We start from the raw sequence: 19265 nt of genomic DNA, 5'->3' as shown, positions 1-19265 counted from the left end.
AGTGACGTCAGCGGCCGACGCGGCCTGCTCCAGTGACGTCAGCGGCCGACGCGGCCCGCTCCAGTGACGTCATCCACGGCGCTGATGGCGATGGCCGCCGCCCGATGCTGATGACTTTCCCAGGCCGACGCGACGACGCGACCGTCGCCGGTACGCCGCGCGGCGCAGTTGGGGCGGCCAGCTGGGACCTGCGCCGCGAGTTTTCACACCGCTGGAGCGGCGCTTGCGGACTGCGCCAGTGGTGGCAGACGCGCAGCAGCTTTTCTCTTCGAGCGGTGTGGCATCGGCGCTTGAACAGACGCTGCGGAGGCACCTGCGGACGGCATGCTCGCTGCAATGGGCACTCGAAAAACCTTGCTTATAAGGTCGACGTTGGTCCACTTGTATATTTGGGTTAGATTGGTGTTATACACATGCCATAGTTGGGACGAGCTCAATGTGGAGTGCCATACCAACATCAACGATGGGATTGGTCTTCAGACGGAAGCTTTTGTCTTGATTTAGATGCCGGGCGGTTTGGACTTGAGCGAGCTGCTTGACGCCATAAATGTTTGAGAGTGCGCGGAGGTGAAACATGGCGTAACCAATGGGCGCGGACGGCGCGGGTCGAATCTGCAGTGGTGTGCAGCGGGCCGGTCGAAACCCGCACGCCCCGCTGGAGATGACGAGGCACACTGACGATCATCGCTTTAATTGGGTCTGGGTGATCAAACAGCGGAGAAAGGCCGCTCCAGCTCGTGCCGGCCGGCCGCCAGTCGGCGCATGGCCCGACGGTGGGACGCGGCTCGGCTGTCCGAGCTAGAAATTAGAAGCTTGCGACGGCTTTTTCATGGCGCTTGGACGCTGGTGTGACATTTGGTGCGACTTTCATTGCCGTGACTCTTTGCACGCCGCCAGATCAGGCGCCGCCACTGAATGTTAAGCTCCTGTGCTGAATTGCGTTCGAGACACGGTTTCTTCATTCGTCTCGCTCAACGACTGAAACAGCATGAGATATCTCTATATCTTCTGCTAAACTACGTCGTAGCGTGCGGTCGTTATTGGGTCAGCATCGATATCGTGTTTGAATGGTGTGCTGAATGTTATTCCTGTTGATATGGCTGGTGTCCAGCTTGAAGCCTAGGCGCCAATCTGAAGGCACGTGCGTGCTTGACAAACGTGTCTAGAATGGATTTTATGCCAGCGTCAGGATAATCGCATGAAATCGTACTCAAACAGAGTTCATTACACGCTACCCAATTCAGTGCCTGACATGAGAAAACTTGCAGCTCAGGGTACATTTACGCTAAGGCTTTGTCGTGGCATTAGTACTAACATACGTCATAATGATACTTTGCAGCACTGGAAAGCGGTACATGTTCTTCGTTAACATGCGCAAGGGTGGGTGGCAGTTCCCGCTCCGAACGGATTTACAGAATAATTTCCGAACGCCAGCGTAGCCACGCCAAACTTTGCATAGACGTAGGCAATTAAATAGCAAATATTTTGATACGAAAAATGTAGATAAACCATGCAAGGTCACTGACCTATGACAGTGTACAGCCAGACCGTGGCTGTCAGCGGAGGCAGTATCCATGGAATGCGGAGTGTTAGTCATCTCTGTCATCTCTGAGATAGTTCATAAGCAATCGAACAATTTAATTTCGGATTACAAAAAAAAATTGTTGACTGAAGGGCAGTAATCAGGTCAGACGGAGGCTTAAAGCAACCCGCCTTTATTCGAGAGTTTCCTATACCGTGTAGTTTCTGGTGCTCATTTCAAATAGATTAATAACAGGGACCGTAACAGACATCTTCCATGGACCTCTTAACTGAAAAAGGTCGCCAGAATGACCCACGTCAACCTTGGTATTCATGGACATACTGCCTAACGTAATCCTTGACACTTATTCGAAGCACAAATTTGATACATCTTGTACGATTTTGGTCATCACAACCTTCTAAATAAAAAGTCACCGACCTTAAATGAACACCAGCGACCTTTTGCTTACAACAGGTACCCAGGTGGAAAGCCGTCGCAAGAGGAGGTCTGGCGGCTCTTTTGGACACCAATCTGGAGTTTGACCTTGTTTGTCCTAATTTGACCCGAAGATTTTGAGCAACGAATCTCAAATTTTGATACAAGCGGGTCCAGATGCAGGTCATCCCACCCTAGGCATTTGGTGCCTCTAGCTTTCTTTTCAGTTTTCAGGGGGTCAAATGGACTCCCCACCCAATCGAGAGGTATTTAACCGGTCACCCGTGCGTGTGTCAAAACACGGAACACTAAAATGAAATACGTTGATGACGGCAACAGATTCAGAATGATGTGTCTCTTTTGTCGTCGGCGGTTCCGTGTCTGTAACTGTATAGAATACCCACTGTGGGCGGCCATCGGACCGTTTGGTAGGGTCCGCATTGTTCAGTGGTATCTCACAGACCGTGACTCACGGTCGTGGAATAACCTCACGGTTATACGCTTCATAAGAGGTAATGCCATCTGCGACTTGCCAGTCAACGTGCCAATCCGGCTGCACACCTGGGGTAGCAAGGGCACGAGTTCACCGGGGCGGCTGTCCCTCCTACCTGGGTAGGTGACGTCATGTAGCATCAGCCGCAGAGGGTGTCGGGAGGTCTGATTAACAACGGCAACGTGACAAACAGACCTGTCCCTGTGTTTGTATCTGGCTGTTGCAACGTCTAAGTCAAGTTTCAATGGAGAATGCAAAACATCGGCTTTTGTTAAATTAATAAGAACCTGCCGCATACTGTGTTGAACTATTCGGTGTTGTCAGAAGCATTCTCTTCGCACTTAAATAATTCTGTAGTTTTGCCCGTAGCGAGAGCTCTATGAGTCACGAGCGTGCGGAAATGGTATCAACTCTTTCAAGTACGGCCGAAAGCCAAGCACAAAGGTGACAATCTTTCCATGGTTCGGAGTTTTCTGGCGTTGAAAAGCCGTTTGTGGAATCATCATTGTGGACTCGTAGGAAGACCAAATGAAAAGATACATTGGTAGGATCAATTACTTTAACGTCACTTTACCTCGGGGCTGGGTCACGTTTACAACACTGTCCCGGGATAACATCACATATAGACCATCTTGTCCGTTCTATGTAGTCCATTGCGATGTTTAAGAAATACAGTTGGTGTGCGGATAACATTGGCAAAATGTGATACGTAGGATGTTTGGTCTTGGTACAATTACAAGCATGCCGTTCCAAACAAAGCCAGAGGAATAATTGCAGGTCTCTGTAAACTACAATTTCACATCTTTCGCCATATATTTTATCCATGGATGAGACTAAATGTCTCTACGACTGTCCGGGCCTTTTCGAGACAGATGTCTTTATAAGGTATCTCGTGTGATGCTGTGGTATCGTGGCAGGGACTCGAACCCAAAACCGACGGGTCCATAGTCTTGCGCCCCAACCACCACCCGACCACGGCCACCCATCTTTCGTCGACACCCAGCTTTACAAAGACAAGAGGATGTAACAGCTGGTAGTAAGTTGTCGAGCATGTTTTCGGGACAGGCGTCAGTGTGTTCGGTTTCGTCTCACGCTGCGACCGTTACCTGCGCGTGACTAATCAAGCCCGGGGCGTGTCTGGGGAGGGTGTAAATCACGGCTGTCGCCGCCGGCCAGGCACGCTCTCGTTCTGAGGTCTCATTCGGAGCGGGCCCAAACAGCCTGAATAAAACGGGCCGTCGGATGGAGACGGCTGGTCCTCAGCGGGTCGAGAGCGGCGGGTCGATACCTGCAGCCCTAACGAAGGCTCGGGCGTACAACCTGCATCCCTGGGTGGAATTAGAAGGCCGACATCGCACAAGGCATAGCCGTTTCCGAAAGAAATGCTTTGCGTGGCATGCCATCGTGACTGGCCGAAATTGCGCTCTGCAACTTAATTATGACAGCCTGAAATGGTAAGTGGGAAGTGCGATTTTCCAGCTCAGAATTGTTTTTCTTGGCCCATGGCGGCGAGGCGTCGCCCTTCCAGTCACGTGTATGTGTGGTGTGTGGGTGCGTGCATGTGTGCGTGCGTGCGTGCGTGCGTGCGTGCGTGTGCGTGTGTCGCACCTGGTCGCGCCGGCCGCTCGTTCCAGCAAGGCAGTCGCCTCGGCGACCGCACGTCCACTGCGGTCAACCGAACGGCGCGCGTTCCGAGGGATTTCTACAACGTTTGGAAACCACCGTACCCGAGGAGCGGCGGTCGCCGGCGGGTTTCTAAACATCACGTGACGCACGCAACACGAGCCTCGGTGTCCACCCACGGGCGGCTGGGCCGAGGGCGTGCCGCCGCCGGCCCTGGGCCAACCCGGGCGGCCGCACCTTACCTAACCACGATGCCACGTTTGGCGCCGCGGGCGCGCATCGGGGAGGCGCCGGGTCAGGTCAGGAGGGCGCGATTGGAGGCGCTCGGGGCGCGTTCAGCGCGGCCGCGCGTGCGCTCCTCACGCGGCCGTAATCAGGCCAGCGCTCCGACTCGGAGGAGACCGCTGACAGCCGCAGGAGCCCCCGGTCGGGTGCGTTCGCAATGTATCGGAAACGTGGCTCTCATGCGCGGGATGACGATCCGTTTTGACTTCTGTGCTCGCTCTACGGAGGGCACGGTCTCTCGTGCGTTCCTCACCGGGGCGTTAAAGGCGCTCCTGTTTCGCTCTGCTTTCATTCGGTCTTGTTCGGCTCGCTCTGATGGATGACAGTCTGATCTCGATGGGCCCACCGCTCCGACATGTTGTCGCATGGGACGCGTGGACTAGTCGCTTCGGAGCTATTAATCCAGGACTCGCCCAGAAGACAGCTGTAGCTGCGTAGGACGGCAGCCGCGTTCACGGTCGTCATGGATGAATACTCACGTGCTCTGGAAATGAAAGGATCCGTGTTTTATTGTGGTAGCGGTTGTTTTTATCTAGGCCTTATTTGCGTTTTCCTGGCCTTTAAGGTACATTTAGGGTCTTCACCAGTGGCGAGCGCTGGATACGCTTCGAACTGTTTGGAGAATACCAGCATTGGCCAACGTCTCAAGAATTCGCCCCGTTGGTTTCGTACTCGTGTGTTTGTATGCATACGTTCGCCATGGAGAATGACTGTGTGATTTTGTGAATGCTTAGGAATTGGTACACTAAAGCGTACCTTAAAAGAGAATATCCCTCCTTTTTATACTTTACACTAATTGGTACATCAGACTCGTGCAAGTTGATCCGTAATGCCAGTTTTTTTGGAAGTCTTTCTGAATAGCTCAACATTTCTATTTGAAGTAGCTGACCCTGCAGGAGAAATAACATTTGACCACCCGCCCGCCGCTATTCAAGTAATACATTTAATTTGCCTTTCTTGTTCTAACATGCGTGTTCTGTCATGTTTGCAACACGCGTGTCAAAGTGTTTGCGTATTAAATGTTGCGAAAGCTCGGTACATTCTGTTTAGACAAAAAATGTATGCGAACCTGAAGCTCTTATCCCGCGATTTCAGCGAAACTTTTATGCTACGGCTTTGAATTCTCCCGTGTGGCGTTTACCACTGTGACTTTGTTCGAGGTGCCCTATGGCCTTGAGAACGAGAGTATGAGTCATGTGACGCACTGATTCAAACTTCAGCCAGTGCTTGTCTGGGAACAGGCTCTTGCCGCCCGCTGGATCAATCACAGACGTTCTGTTATAACCACCTGTAGAGGTGCGCACGGCGGTGTCATGACGGCGGTGGTCGCGACTGCAGAGAAGAAACGTAGTGCTGTTGCAAAGCGTTGTCAGTGCAATTTGGACTTTAAAATAATTGAAAGTGACATCCTTATCATGTTTGACGGCGCTGCAACGACACTATTCGGTGGTATTATCTCTAAGATGTAACTAGTTCTAAAGTTTTACTAGAGCATGCTCTTGAAATATGCTCAAAGGTGGGACTCTTCCTTCCATATTTGTATGGGGTTTTGAACCAGCACAGCCATCTTGAAGATCATTCAGTCGGTTCGCAGTCCTGCCCTTCTTTAGACCGAAACCTCTTGAGTTCTGAGCTACACGCCCACGAAGATGTGCAGACTTTTTCGGGCAGACAATTTTAAGGTCACCCAGGCATCCATGACGCTATAATAATGTTATTCACATCCTGCCATTCCATAAGCCACGCGGCGATCTAGGCCATGGAAAATATTATTATGGGTTCGTTCACATCTGGCGTTCGTGAGCAAGATTTCGTGATATAACGACCGTCAGTTGGTTCTCAATGTCATACAAGGTACGTTGTCGTAATCAAAGATGCAGGTACTGAGAAGCATATTTACTTAACACTGACGTCGTACTGCTTAGGGCAGGCTTTTCCTCTCAAAGGAAACGTTGCACATGTTATCATATTGAAACAAGCATCAGATATGATGAAATGAGCTCACTTATAACTGCTGGTATAATTCTCATTGAAAGAGACTCCTCCAGGCAACACAGTTTCTCTGTTTAGTAAATATGCTCCTCCATGCCTCATTTTGTGGTTTCGTTGTATTACCTTGCACAGCATTGAATGAGAGCCAATTGATGGCCGTTATATCTGGAAATCGTGCTTACAACGGTCAGCTTTGAACAAATCGACAACTATGTTTTTCTTAGCGTTGATCACCACATGACTCATGACATGACAAGATTTCATTGACGTTATTATGGCGTCATGGATGCCTGGATGGCCTTGAAATAGTCTCCCCGAAATTGTCTCCCATTTGCGCGGGCGTATAGCTCAGAGACCAGATAGGTTTAGGTAGTAGGGAGAAGGGAGGGGGGGGGGGGCAGGGCTGTAAATGGCACCGAATAATTTTCAGGATGGCTTTTTCAGCTGAAAACCCCATACAAATGTGGAATACAGCATTAAAAAGTATGTCAAAAGTTACAAGTGAGCTCATTTCATCATGTCTGATGCTAGCTTCAGTATCCTCAAATGTGAAACATTCCCTTTGAATACGACACACGTTATCGTTCTCGATGTGTGCCGCGAAATTTGGAAATGGAGCGCTCCGTTATGTGGCGCTATCAAATGGGTACTCCACATCTGGTGCTAACATGAGACACATAGCGAGCGGATGAAAAACTCGTACAAAAACGTCTTTGTTCTGTCTGGCCACCGATTCCTAGCGAATCCACTGTGTTCTTCGACGACGAAAACCCGCTCCTTGTGTCATTTCAGTCGATTATTCAAAGCACGGTCCATAACGGACGGGTTTCCAGAATCGGAAAGTAATTGTGATGTCCCGTGCGGTGCTGTTTTCAATTCAGACAAAACAGGTGTAACTAAACGCTTCGGCACATTAAAGCAAAGTACGGCAAGTCGTGATCAAGAGCTTCCAATTAACCTTGTCTGTGATTTATCCAGATTGTGTCCTTGGGAACAAGACTTCCGTGCTTATGGCCGTGTCACGCTGTGCCCTATACCTTGCACCAGGACGGGAAGATTCCCACCGCGACTCGCTTCCTGACCCAGACCGTGCAACCTTACGGACCATCGCCGGCGGAGGTCGGCTGCACAGTCAGGTGTAGACGCAGTATTTCCTGGTCACGCGGGTCACGTACCGAGCTTTGGTACAGAGCGGTGAAGGCTGCAGCGGCGCTGGTGGCTGCAGTCAAGCTTGCCAATCAATTTCGGATACTGAGAACGCTGATCATCGCTGCTGAGATGAAGCACATATTTTCCCCGGCAACAGCCAAGTCAGGCGATCATGACGCTACGCTGCCTTGTGTGTTCACTGCTGTCAGAAATAATAACTATGCAGCGTGTGCTATACCTGTACAATACCGCAAGGGTGCCCGGGTGGTCGGCCGGCTGGCCGGCCGGTCGGGTCGTGCGGTCACCGCTCCAAACGGGCCACCCACCGATGTCGCCCGGAAGAGCGCCGGGGTGACACCGGACCGGCCGGCGGGCGGCGCCAGCCCACGGCTTTCTCCGCGGCCGCTCCGCCGGCCCGCGCCCGGTGATTGTGATGGGTGAGGAAGAATTGCCGTTGGGATGAGAGAGCCGCGCCACCAAAGGTCGCCCCGACGGCCGCCCGTGTCGCCGCCAGTCGAGCGAGTGACCCGAGTGGCCCGAGCGACCCCGGTGACCCTGACCCCAGTCAGTGACCCGCACAACCCGTTCTGCCTCCAGGCACCGACCACATCGATGTCAACAACTACATGGCCGTGCTGGACAACGGTCTGCTGCTGTGCCGCCTGGCCAAGATCATCGCCGACCAGGCGGCTCGCACGCACACGCTGGCGGTGAGCACAGTCCGGGCGCCGCTGACGGAGACATAGACAGGCTCATTTGTCGATGCCAGTAACGCGGTCATTAGCGTGATTTCTTACGTTGTTATCTCGCTTTCCACGGGTGTACGGAAGGCCAGGTGAATGTGTGGTCGCCACAGTCGTGCGTGGCCGATGGTACGCAGTTCCACGGGGGATGGCAACCACAGTCATTTGTGGCCTACGAATACCTTAAACTTGGACGTCAGTGCGGCGTTTATTTCCGCCCGGGTACCTGAAGTCACCAATATCATCAATATGATCGCCGAAGCATTCTACCAAATCTTCCAGGCCGTTTCTAGTGTTAGACAATTGTCCATTGTGGCAACGTAGCGACGAAGTGACCGAAATTCTCCTACTTTGCACATGGTCAAAAGGCGTCTAACCGGCTGACACGAACAGAAACATTCAGCATATGCGTATATAACGTCATCACCCCACTTCCCATTCAGTCCATCGCTCCGCTGGAGGCACCGTGTCGACTTGCCCACGAGCGCCAGATTCGGCGCCATTTAACGGTCTTCATTAGCTTGCTCATCGCGGGTCAGCCCCACCGCGAGCCCAACTATAGAATGGGTTCTCCCGTCAGCAGTGACGGGGGCCGGCTGATGGGGGTGGCCCGGCGCTGACCCGCTGAGACTCGGGACTCGGCGGGTGGTGTCCCCCTCCCCCCCCCCCCCCCATCCACCTCCCAGGGCCGGCGCCACGCCGGCGGCGTCGCTTATCATGCTGCAGCACCGGCGACGGAGGTTTTCAGCAGCAGATTGTAAAGGCATTCAGGAACTTCCTTTCCGGGCTGATTAGTGCGACCTTGTGCCAAAGAGCTTTTGCGACTTTCGAAAGAAGAAAAAGTATCGCCCTCCCCATCCCGTCTGGTGTTCCTACAGTAGTCTTGAAAGACAAACTTATCGTTGAATCACACGGTGAAAGCTGTCTTGTGTAACCGGGTGAAGTAGGCCAAGTGACCGCTGGTACCAGATGCAAGCAATGAATTTGTTTTAGACTGGAGGTTACCCCCAACCGGATGGACGACTGGAGTTTGCTTATTCATGATCGAAAGTTGGGACGCGGTTGGCCCTGGGAGACGGCCTCATCTGGCAGCTCTCCCAACGATGGTCACACTTCACGCCCGCACGGGCACTCAATGTTCCCCGGCGGACCGTGGGATACTGGGCTCAACTGAGTCACCAGTAACTGCAACTTTCGGCGAATATTTCAGGGAGCCGTCTGATACCTGCATTGTTCCGACGAGAGGTTAGGCACGCGCTCGGGTGAGGCCCATTTAACCCCCAAAGGTTTTTTCCAGAATAATTTACGAACGACGTGGCGTAGCCGCATCAAAATTTGCATAGCTGTAGGCAGTTGAATAGCGGGTCGTTTGCTATGCCAAAGTATAGCTGTCACTGGGTAGGATGCTGACCTGTTACAAGTCAAAGTCAGTCCGTGGCTGTCAGTGAAGGGAATTTCTAGGAATTCTTTAAGTTGATACGACAACAAAGTGCTTGACAAAACCACACATCTCTGAGACAGTTTCGTAGTCAATAAAACATTTGAATTCAGGATTACAACAAAGTCCAATGACCCAGGGTCAGGTATGAAGGTCAGGCCGAGGCCTAAACCAAGCTGTTTTCTACTCGAGACACTGCTGTACAGGGTAGTTTTTGGTGCTCTTTTTGAATTTATTTATTACAGAGATTGCAACAGACACCTTACATGGGCTTTTTAAATGCCAGAGTAGGCCACTGACCTAAAACGACCCAGGTCAACATTTTTTAAGAACATGCCGCCTAGCGCACTCAATGACGTTATTTCAAGTGCAAAAATCAAAACAAACCCCTTGAATTTTGGGTCACCATGACCTTATAACGGTCAAACAATGTCATTGACCTTAATTGAACATCAGTGACCTTTCGCTTAGAGGAGGTATCTAGATTCAATGTGGTTGTGTGAGAAAGTTAATCAGCTTGATCTCACCGATGTAAACGGGGCCCCTCTCCTAATCGATGTAGCGAGACCGCTCTCTTCTCACCAACGTGCGCGAAACCCCTCTCCCTCACCGACGTGAGCGGCACCCCTCTCCTCTCACCAACGTGAGCGAGACCCCTCTCCTCTCACCAACGTGAGCGGTACCCCTCTCCTCTCAACAACGTGAGCGGGACCCCTCTCCTCTCACCAACGTGAGCGGGACTCCTCTCCTCTCACCAACGTGAGCGGGACCCCTCTCCTCTCACCGCAGATGCCGGCGCCAACGTTCAAGTTCCGCTGCTGGGACCGGGCGCGCTCGCGCTCATTCTTCGCGCGCGACAACGTCTACAATTTCCTGCAGTTCTGCCGGCTGGTCGGCTGTCAGGAGAACTTCCTGTTCGAGACGGACGGACTCGGTAGGTGGCCCGCTGCAGACGGGTGGCGGGCTGGGACGGCGCTCCCGGCACCGATGCGGCGGCCGGCTGCAGACGGGTGACGGCCTGGGGCGGCACTCCCGGACGCCGATGTGGTTCACGGGTCACCCTGTTCCCGCTTGGTAAACACGGCGCTTTTGAGTCATATGTCCAGCCGGCCAGGCGCCGTAAACAGACGATGGCCAGGCACGGTTTTTGGCTTTGACCGGGCAAAACAGGGGGCCTGGACAGCTGACAGTACTTTCATGTCAAAGTTCGTGATATGCGGGGATATCGAGTGGTTTATTAGTGTCGATACATTCGTACCTAGATAAGGACATTTCATGCGCGCTCAACGCGGCGCATTCAAACCGCATCACGTGTGTTTTCAAGCTGCATCTTCAAACCACATGGCTCGGGCCCGGGGTCAGCGTTGTATATTTACACTCGTAATGAGAGAAAACGCGCCAGAGCCTTGCTCATGACGAATGACGTGCCATAAATGTGAGGGATGCCCCGTCTTATCCGTAGACAGAGATTGTGGATGCGGGTGCTCAGCGACGTGTCTTCTGCGTGGGATGATCTCGCGCGTCAGGGATGTGCGCCGCACTGCAGGGGTGTCGGCGAAGCGACCAACAGCGTAACGCGCCGGGGATCCGCTGTTTGTTGATAAGAGATCGGTCGCGTCGTCGCGGCAACCCTCGCCCGCGATAAGCCGAAAAGCTTCGATTGACAAGTGGCGTGCTGTGGCTCTGATAGCTTCTGAGAGCCTGTTGTGTAGGAACTGAGTGGGGTTCCGGTATTCGTGCTGTGCCTGGTAACCGCCGTGTGCCACCATGTTCAGTGACGACTGTGCGCGAGTGCGACCAGCACCCTCCAGTGACGGAGATGTTCATAACCGCCACGCCTGGGAACGGTGTCCAGGACAGCCGCCCGGCGTGCTGCTGTGCCTGTGTCCAGTGACTGCCCTGTGCTGCTGTGTCTATGTCCGGTGGCCACGGCCCGCAGTGACCACCGTCCACCGCACGCTGAGGCCGCTGAATGCAACCGCGTCCTGTGACTGCCACATCCAGTGAATGTTACGTGCCTCCCTACGCGGTGGCCACCGTACCCAATGGCCGCTGTATGCTACCTTGACAAGTAATTGCCGTACCCTATGACTGTCTTGTAACCGCCGTGACCAGTGACCGCCGTACCCAGTCACCGCTGTATGTTGCCGCATCAAATGACCACCGCGCCCAGTGACAGCTACATGCAACTGTACCGCGTGACTGTTGTGTGGCACCTTGTTCAGTGAACGGCCAGTGACCGTCCAGTGACCGCCATTCCCGCCGGCAGTGCTGCACACGCAGCCGCGCGGCGTGCTGCTGTGTCTGCTGGAGCTGGGCCGCCGCAGCAGCCGCTACATCGAGCCGCCCGTGCTCGTGCAGCTGGAGCAGGAGATCGATGAGCAGGAGCGGCTGGCGGCCGCGCGCGACGGCAGCGACTCGGGCTACTCGGACACGGCGCAGGAGCGCGAGCGCAGCGCCGAGCGTGACGTGGCCGACGCGCGCTCGCCGCGCCCCTCCTCGCTGATCCCAGTGCGGCGGCGGCGCAGCGGCGTGCGGCGCGCCGGGTACGTCTCGACGCAGCCGCGGCGGCCTCCGGCAGACGGGCGGAGCCGATAGGACGGGGCTTGAGGAGTTTTGATTGTTAGAGGTGTAATTGGAGAGTTTAGGGCTGTAGTGCGTCAAGGTCAGGCTAGAACACTGGCAAAAAGAACGGAACGCAGTCAAAAACACGACAAAAGAACGGAAAAGGCGCCGTTTGTGGGCACGGAACAGGCAGCATAAATTACAGTCCAGCTGTTAAGAAACAGTCAAAATGTAGCAGAAAGTAGTAGCGGCCTACGCATGACGCAAATATCGCATATAATAGCGTCTGCATGTGTGAATTACTCGTTTCGTCGAAATTTAAAAGCATTAAGCAGCACATAAGCTACAATAAAGACCAGGAGCCAACTGCAAGGAATGCTGACGACAGAGTTCGTATCAGACAGGGGGTGGAGGCTAATCATGGCTGCATACCTGTCCTCGCCCTCGGGCCTTCGCCGGGCCCGGTTCGATGCCCCCCCCCCCCTCTCTCCCCTCCCCAGCGCTCTCTGACCCCACCCCCTCACCGGCAGCACGTCGTCGATGCCGGCGTCGGCGCTGACGTCACCTTCCCACCACCGCTCGACGCCGCGGCTGTCCGTGGCTGGCGGGCTGTCGGCGGCCAGCACGCCCTCGCGCATCCCACGGCCCCAGGGCGGCCGCGCCCACCTGGTGCGCGTCAAGATGGCGCTGCAGGCGAGCGGCAGCTGCGGCGGCGGCAGCGGCGGCGGCGGCGGCGGCGGCGAGGTGCTGACGGTGAGCGCTGCAGCGGCGGCGGTCGATGTGCGGAGCGGGGTCGCCGGTAACGAGCCGCCCCCGGACCGGGAGTCGAGCGCCGGTGCTGACAGGACGCGACGTCAGGGTCACAGGGCGATGTGAGGGAAATGGTCGACAGCCGGGACGGATCACAGCTGTGTTATTCAGGCGTTGGACAATCAGGTAAATTGAGGGTGGCGTGAGATTAGAATGCTGCTCAGGAATGTGGCAGGTCGCGTGCCGCTACCAAAACAGGAACGTGGGTGCGTGTTGAGGTAAAATGTTTCGATGGAGAAGTTTGTTCTGAACGTCAAGGTGAGGATTAAGCAAAAACACACCGAAGCTACACATATTTAGCTAGGTTATTGCCACGGCTGCGTAGAGATCTGAGTCGGACAAGTTAACTAGTAGCCGTGGTCACTGCGCGCGACGGCGTCCTACGCACGCGCCGACACTCGTGCCCGGCCCTGCAGACGGAGGAGCGGACGCAGCAGCTGCGGGAGCGGCTGCACCAGCTGGAGGTGGCCACATCGCGGCGACCGCAGGCGACACACCGCCCCTCGACGCCGGCCAGCTCCGTGGCGAGCACCCCCACCTGCCGAACACCCACACATCCCTCCAGCGGCGAGAACAGCCTGCTGGACAAAAAGGTACGAGAAGGCTGATCAATACACCGTTTTAGGATAAATAGTACGTAGAAAGGCACGAAAAGGTCACTAAGTACACCTATCTTAACCCTCGCCCAGATTCGCCGTTTTTCATGGCGCTGACTGATATGAGAGGGGATCAAGGTGACTCTCCCGGCGTTTCCGAACTAATAAAGATAGAGCTTAGCAAAACAAAAAAACACTAGTGGATTGGTCTCAACTAGATTTAACACTCTCTACAAGTTTGCATGTTGTTAGGTCAAAACGGACCCCATTATGCCAGGCTGGAGGTCAAATGTTTCAGAAAATCTCACTTTTTCCACTTAATACAAATACCGGAAAATGTCCCGTGGCGATATAAAACCGAAACAGACGTATTCCTTGTCCAGCTCTGAGTACATTGGTGCATATTTTGACGTGTTTTGAGAACAAATTTATGAAATATGAATTCGTTAATGTAACAATGTCAGCCCGCGGCGCGTGCGTTCCGCGGCACCGTCGGTTGCCACCCGCCGCCCGCGTCGGCCGTAGATCGCCATGGTTTTCCTCAAAAACCGCCACAGGTCCGAAACCAGAAAACTTGGGAACACGTTCTTCGTGTCCAATCACGCGCGATGGGTGCTCCATAGGTTACCGAAAATTTGGGCCCGATAGCGCAACATGCCGGAGAGGAGGTATTCGAAATCGCATGCCCCCCCCCCCCCCCTCCTATCAGGGCGAAGGTTAAGAGAACAGCCCGCTAGTCAAGACGGCGTGTAAAATCAAACCACAAAATAGGGGCGTTTAGCATCTGATGCGTTGGGGTGCCACATTCCTCGAGCGCAGAAAACCCCAGAACCTGTGACGAACACCGCTCCTGTCATGATAGCACAGGGCCCACACCATTGTTTTAACGCTTGCAGAACTGAATCCTACCGAATATATGAAACTGAATCATTAAGGTATCCCCCGGGATTGGCGTCAAGAAGGTGGGCAGCGACGGTCGCTCTCCGCCCCGCCTGACCCTCCAGCGGTGACGCCTTCCCCCCTCTCCGCAGGTGCAGCAGATGGTGGAGGAGTCGGCGGCCGGCTGCAAGTGCCGCAGCAACTGCATGTCGGACGTGCAGCTTCGCCGTGTGGCGGAGGGCCAGTACAACGTGGCGGGGCGCACCGTCTTCATACGGGTGAGTGGGGGTCACCGGAGGCGGCGAGCGCGAGGCGGAGGACGCCGGTGCCGCAACACGGCTCGGGTCGGGCCGCAGATAGGACAGCGTGCGAAGGTTCCGTGCTCATGACTATGCCCACAGATATGTAACACAAATGTCCACGCATTTTGAAACGAATGTCGATTCGCCGATGCCTTGGGTTAAGCGTAGTAACTGCTGCCGGTGTATCCCCAATCTCAGTTCACAAACTAGACCTGTACAAGTGGAAATTCCTCGCGACTCCACTCGTCCCGTTGTGGACGAACGTGTCGCGAGCCGTCACGCCACGCCAGTTGACCGCGTCCGCGCGTGTGCCTCCAGCTGCTGAAGGGACGTCACGTGATGGTGCGCGTGGGCGGCGGTTGGGACACGCTGGAGCACTTCCTGAGCCGGCACGACCCGTGCCAGTCGGCCAGCCTGCCCGGCTCGCTGGCCACCGGCGGCGGCGACACCACCGAGATGTTCCTCCGGCTGCCGGCCACGCCCCGCTCCCGCTGTCAGGTGCCCTCCAACGGCTGAGGCGCCGCCCATCGGCAGCGGGCCGCCCGGCTGGACATCGGTCCGCTGAACAGGCTGAGGGGAGCCGCCCGAGCCGGCCGCCGCCCATCGGCAGCGGGCCGCCCGGTTGGACACTGGTCCACTGGACAGGCTGAGTGGGGCCGCCCGAGCCGGCCGCCAATCTCGGCACCGCGCCAGCGGCCGTCTGGCGGACGCACGACGAGAGAACCGGTCGACCGGCTGGGTCGCTTTGATGAGCCGGAGCCTCCCCGTCCGTCGATGGCGGCGAGGGAGACAGCTCTCGTGCAGTTCCCGTTCTGGACGCGCCGCCATGATAGCGATGCCGACCACGGAGCGATGCGGTGCGATGCGGTGCGGTGCAGTGTGGGGCGACGCGATGCAATGCGGTGCAATGCGAGTGCAATACGCGTGGCGCACGGCCCGAACGCTGTCACCGCATCGCTCGGAGTTTCTCGCTTCCGGCGCCTGCGCGCTCCTCTCGCGCGACGCCCACTGTAGCTTGCGAAGATGCCATAGGTGTGCTGTTGTGTCGCCGCGCCGCGCGGCTCGTTGCGGCCGGCGACTGTCCGTCATCAGGGTAGGTCGAGCCGACCAGCCCCGCCCTTCCCCGCCGCGAGGATCTGTGCGCGCTTGTCTGGGCGCAGTTGCGACGCCAGGCGTCCGGCTCCTGACCGTTAAACTGAGTTGTTTAGCCGCGGAGCGCGGACGGTGGCAAGGGGTGAGTGTTTTCCCGGTAGATTACCGTTGTTTGGAATGCCATCGGAGGCGTGAGGACAGTTTTCTCGATACATTACCGTTGTTGTATTGCCATCGCAGAATTGAGTTGGTGCATGTTCGATAGGAGCGCCGTTCGACGAAAGTCGTCACATTTGTTTATATTCGGAAGATTGACTTGTACAATAAACCATAGATACTCCAGTCGCATTTCCACCTTTCACTGGCCCCACTCTGCGCGGCATCCGTACCACGGAGGTGCACAGTGCGAACGGGTATCTGACCACCAGAAATAGCGGTGTGATGACCCCGGGTCAGCCACGGGCTCCGCACCATCGGGCCCGCACGGCTCCGTGTCGAAGGTCGTCCAGGCCGACGTTCGATCGTTCGGTGTCGGCGACGACGCCCTTCCGCCGTTAGTGCCAGCTGACGCGGCAGGAAGGCCGCCGCCCCCCCCCCCCCCTCGCCGGTCCTGTCAGCGGACCAGAGCCGGAGGATGGAGAGGCGGTGCTGAAGCTGGCCGTCGGTGACAGTGTGACGTCACGCGGGGTGACAAGATGACAGCCGCTGAGTGGCTTCGTTTGCCAGCAGTTAAGTTACTTGAGCTCATGAACGAAACCAGTTTTTTACCGGCATCGCACCACTCCGTAAAGTGGTGTAACAATTCTGAACTGATCTGCTTTGAACACGCCAGGCAAAAGATGCTTGTGGCCATCATGATCTCGGCAGTGGCTATGCCTTCCACAATTCTTTTACGGTACAGTTTGTCTGTCGCAAATAAGGCCTTTCACGGAAATCGATGACATATTATTTCTTGTCCCACACCGTCATGTCTCTGTTATCAAAAACAAAGTGTCAGCAACACACGGTTCAAGATGAACACGATATCACAAAGACAACACCAAAAAATAACCATCACTTCTTCGGAGCCTTCTCCAGGCCTTTGATGTACTTCTTGGGAACCTTGTAGTCTTCTGAAAGGACAGAGAACATTTTCCCTTTAGACACACCAATCCCGTTGTTTTCTCGTAATCTATCGAAATTCAAATGATTACACTTAGCGTTCAGTTGCCACACAAATTGCTTAATATAGGGGTGTGTCCACATAACGGGGCACCCCTACGAAGGCACGCAATCCTTTTCAAATGCAACGTCGCGACGCAATAAACAACACAGAAAGGGCGGTGTTGTTTTTCAAGCCAGCGAATAACATATGGTTGGGCAACACCACTGGCATACGGAGACGGCAGAGGCTCTGCCGGGATCAGGTGCTGATGGAGGACATCCACAGATGGGAGGAAATTCAGTACTGTGGCCCGGCCGCACAACAAAGGGCCAGCACGCAACCGAGTCGTCGGAACGCGCTCAGACGCCCCGATTATTCATTGATCTCTGGCGACTCCTATTGTCTCAAGGTGATCAAGATCAGACGGACTGCGCGGAGCCTTTGTCAGCGGCCCGACCCGACCCAATGCCACTTCTACAACATGCGTTGAGGGAGTACGTTCTGGCTGAGCGCGTTTATCCCTGGCATGGGTAAAATAGGACGTTGCACGCCACATCATTCCGCGTCGCTGAGGTGCGGTTACACACTGCAGTCACCAAAGCGCGCGATAAGTGCGCGTCTGGAAAGCAGTCCCGATCCCCATAAGCAGTGTCTGCTGCGTTCCCCGTCAAGGCCTTTTAGTACTGTCATCTTGTGAGAACGATAGAGACCGTTTCACAAGTTGTAATGTGCAGCGGCGGCGAACGGCGGCGACGCAAATGTGACGCGCGTGCGAAAAAACACCGAACCTCCCACTGGGATGCGGTGCTTTGCAACGTGCTGAGAGCGTGAACGAGACGCATCATACACACAACGCTAACGCGCCCCCCGAGCGCGTCCGGACGGGCGGCCATCCGTCCTCACCCTGCAGCAGTTTGCCGATGAAGCGGATCTGGTTGCCCTGCACCATGACCTGGCTGGTGCCGGGCGGCCGGTTGGGCGCCTCGCCGACGCTGGTACTGGCCGCCACGCCCACCTGGCAGCGGTGCGCGAACTCGGCCGGGTCGATCCCGAACGCGGGCAGGTTCAGCACCATGGTGATCTGACGCACGGGCCGACGGAGACGCACGTGAGGCGGACGGCGGTCAGCGCCGACGGGGGGGGGGGGGGGGGGGGCAGAGGGGACAGCTGCTCCCTTCCTCACGCTTTGAGATAAAATAGCACTGATCCTATAACACTGCGTGAAATGACGTAACTTGCAAGCTCGTTTTGAACTCTAACGAATTTCACACATCGTCCTCAGCAACGCTCGGCTGTCCTCTGACCCACAGACGCCGCGTTGACGAGCGCCTGGGCACGCTGGCAGGTTCAGCGCCGTAGGATTCGACAACAAGCAGCGAGACGCGCATCCAACTCGTGCGAGACAACACGGACGGGGTCAGCATGGCCGTGATCTGACAAAAACCGCGGGCGGATGTACAGGCAAGGGCCAGCCAAGCCCGGCAGATCTGGCACCGTCGCAATGTGATACTGTACTAGGTAAACGCATCGTCAACAAACGGCGTCTAACACAGCTGTGAACGCATCCAAGGATTACACATCGGCAACCTGTCTTACGCCATTATTTTGTGACATGCATGCTACATCACGGCTACAATAGGTGTAAAGCCAGGCCCACGCCAGCATTCGCCGCAGGGGCCGGAGCGCCGGCTGTGGCTGCGCGCCGGCCGGCAACACAGCTCGGCCCGGCCCGGCCCAGCACGCGTCCCACCTTCTTGTTGCCGGAGCGTGTGGCGGTGTTGAGCTCGACGCTGGGCACGGCGCCCTTCTTGACCAGCGGCGGCTCGCCGCGGAACAGCACCAGGTGGCCGGGAGACATGCGCTGCAGGCAGCGCTGGTGCAGCTCGTCCCAGCGCAGCGCCGCCAGGGCGCCGTCGGCTCGGCCCGTCAGGCTCGACGCCAGCACCGGGTCCAGCCGCACCTGGCTGCGGGCAGCGGCGGCACGCGTCCGTCAGCTGATGCCGGAGCACTGGTGCCGCAGCCGAGAACGCTTACAGCAAAGGGCTTTGGTCGCAGGAAAAGCAACAGTCGTATGTTGCATAGCTATGGTGTCACGTGACGAACATCAGCAAGGACCACATAATCCGCCCCGATTCCATCAGAGGACAGCTGGTTTTAATTTATCCCAGCGACACAGTGGCTGCGGACCCGCCAGCCA

The 19265-nt window shown here is 55.7% G+C and overlaps 3 protein-coding genes across 3 annotated transcripts in view; 2 read left to right on the top strand and 1 right to left on the bottom strand.

Moving 5' to 3' along the window:
- Nucleotides 1–12278, top strand: part of LOC119107481 (growth arrest-specific protein 2) — a 30037-nt gene extending 17759 nt beyond the window's left edge. Inside the window, exons 3-5 of the mRNA XM_037230926.1 lie at nucleotides 8097–8209; nucleotides 10470–10614; nucleotides 11950–12278. Coding sequence (XP_037086821.1) covers nucleotides 8097–8209; nucleotides 10470–10614; nucleotides 11950–12278 — 587 coding nt within the window. The remainder of the gene's footprint in view (nucleotides 1–8096; nucleotides 8210–10469; nucleotides 10615–11949) is intronic.
- A 697-nt stretch (nucleotides 12279–12975) lies between these two features.
- LOC119107209 (GAS2-like protein 1) lies at nucleotides 12976–15755 on the top strand. Its single transcript, XM_037230605.1, has 4 exons — nucleotides 12976–12998; nucleotides 13472–13648; nucleotides 14683–14808; nucleotides 15151–15755. Exons 3-4 carry the CDS (start codon nucleotides 14692–14694, stop codon nucleotides 15346–15348), a joined length of 315 nt encoding a protein of 104 aa, XP_037086500.1. The 5' UTR covers nucleotides 12976–12998; nucleotides 13472–13648; nucleotides 14683–14691; the 3' UTR covers nucleotides 15349–15755.
- Nucleotides 15756–16847: 1092 nt separating this feature from the next.
- LOC119107480 (eukaryotic translation initiation factor 2D-like) overlaps nucleotides 16848–19265 on the bottom strand; it is a 2815-nt gene continuing 397 nt past the window's right edge. The window contains exons 2-4 of the mRNA XM_037230925.1: nucleotides 18819–19032; nucleotides 17972–18149; nucleotides 16848–17036 (exon numbers count right to left, since the gene is read on the bottom strand). Of these exons, the coding sequence (XP_037086820.1) occupies nucleotides 16978–17036; nucleotides 17972–18149; nucleotides 18819–19032 (451 nt within the window). The 3' untranslated portion in view covers nucleotides 16848–16977. The remainder of the gene's footprint in view (nucleotides 17037–17971; nucleotides 18150–18818; nucleotides 19033–19265) is intronic.

Source organism: Pollicipes pollicipes, unplaced genomic scaffold (genome assembly GCF_011947565.3).
Source record: "Pollicipes pollicipes isolate AB1234 unplaced genomic scaffold, Ppol_2.1 Scaffold_6686;HRSCAF=7923_pilon_pilon_pilon, whole genome shotgun sequence".
NCBI classification, from domain to species: Eukaryota; Metazoa; Arthropoda; class Thecostraca; order Pollicipedomorpha; family Pollicipedidae; genus Pollicipes; species Pollicipes pollicipes.
The sequence above is the reverse complement of the archived record's forward strand: the minus strand, read 5'-3'. Positions and strand labels throughout refer to the sequence as shown.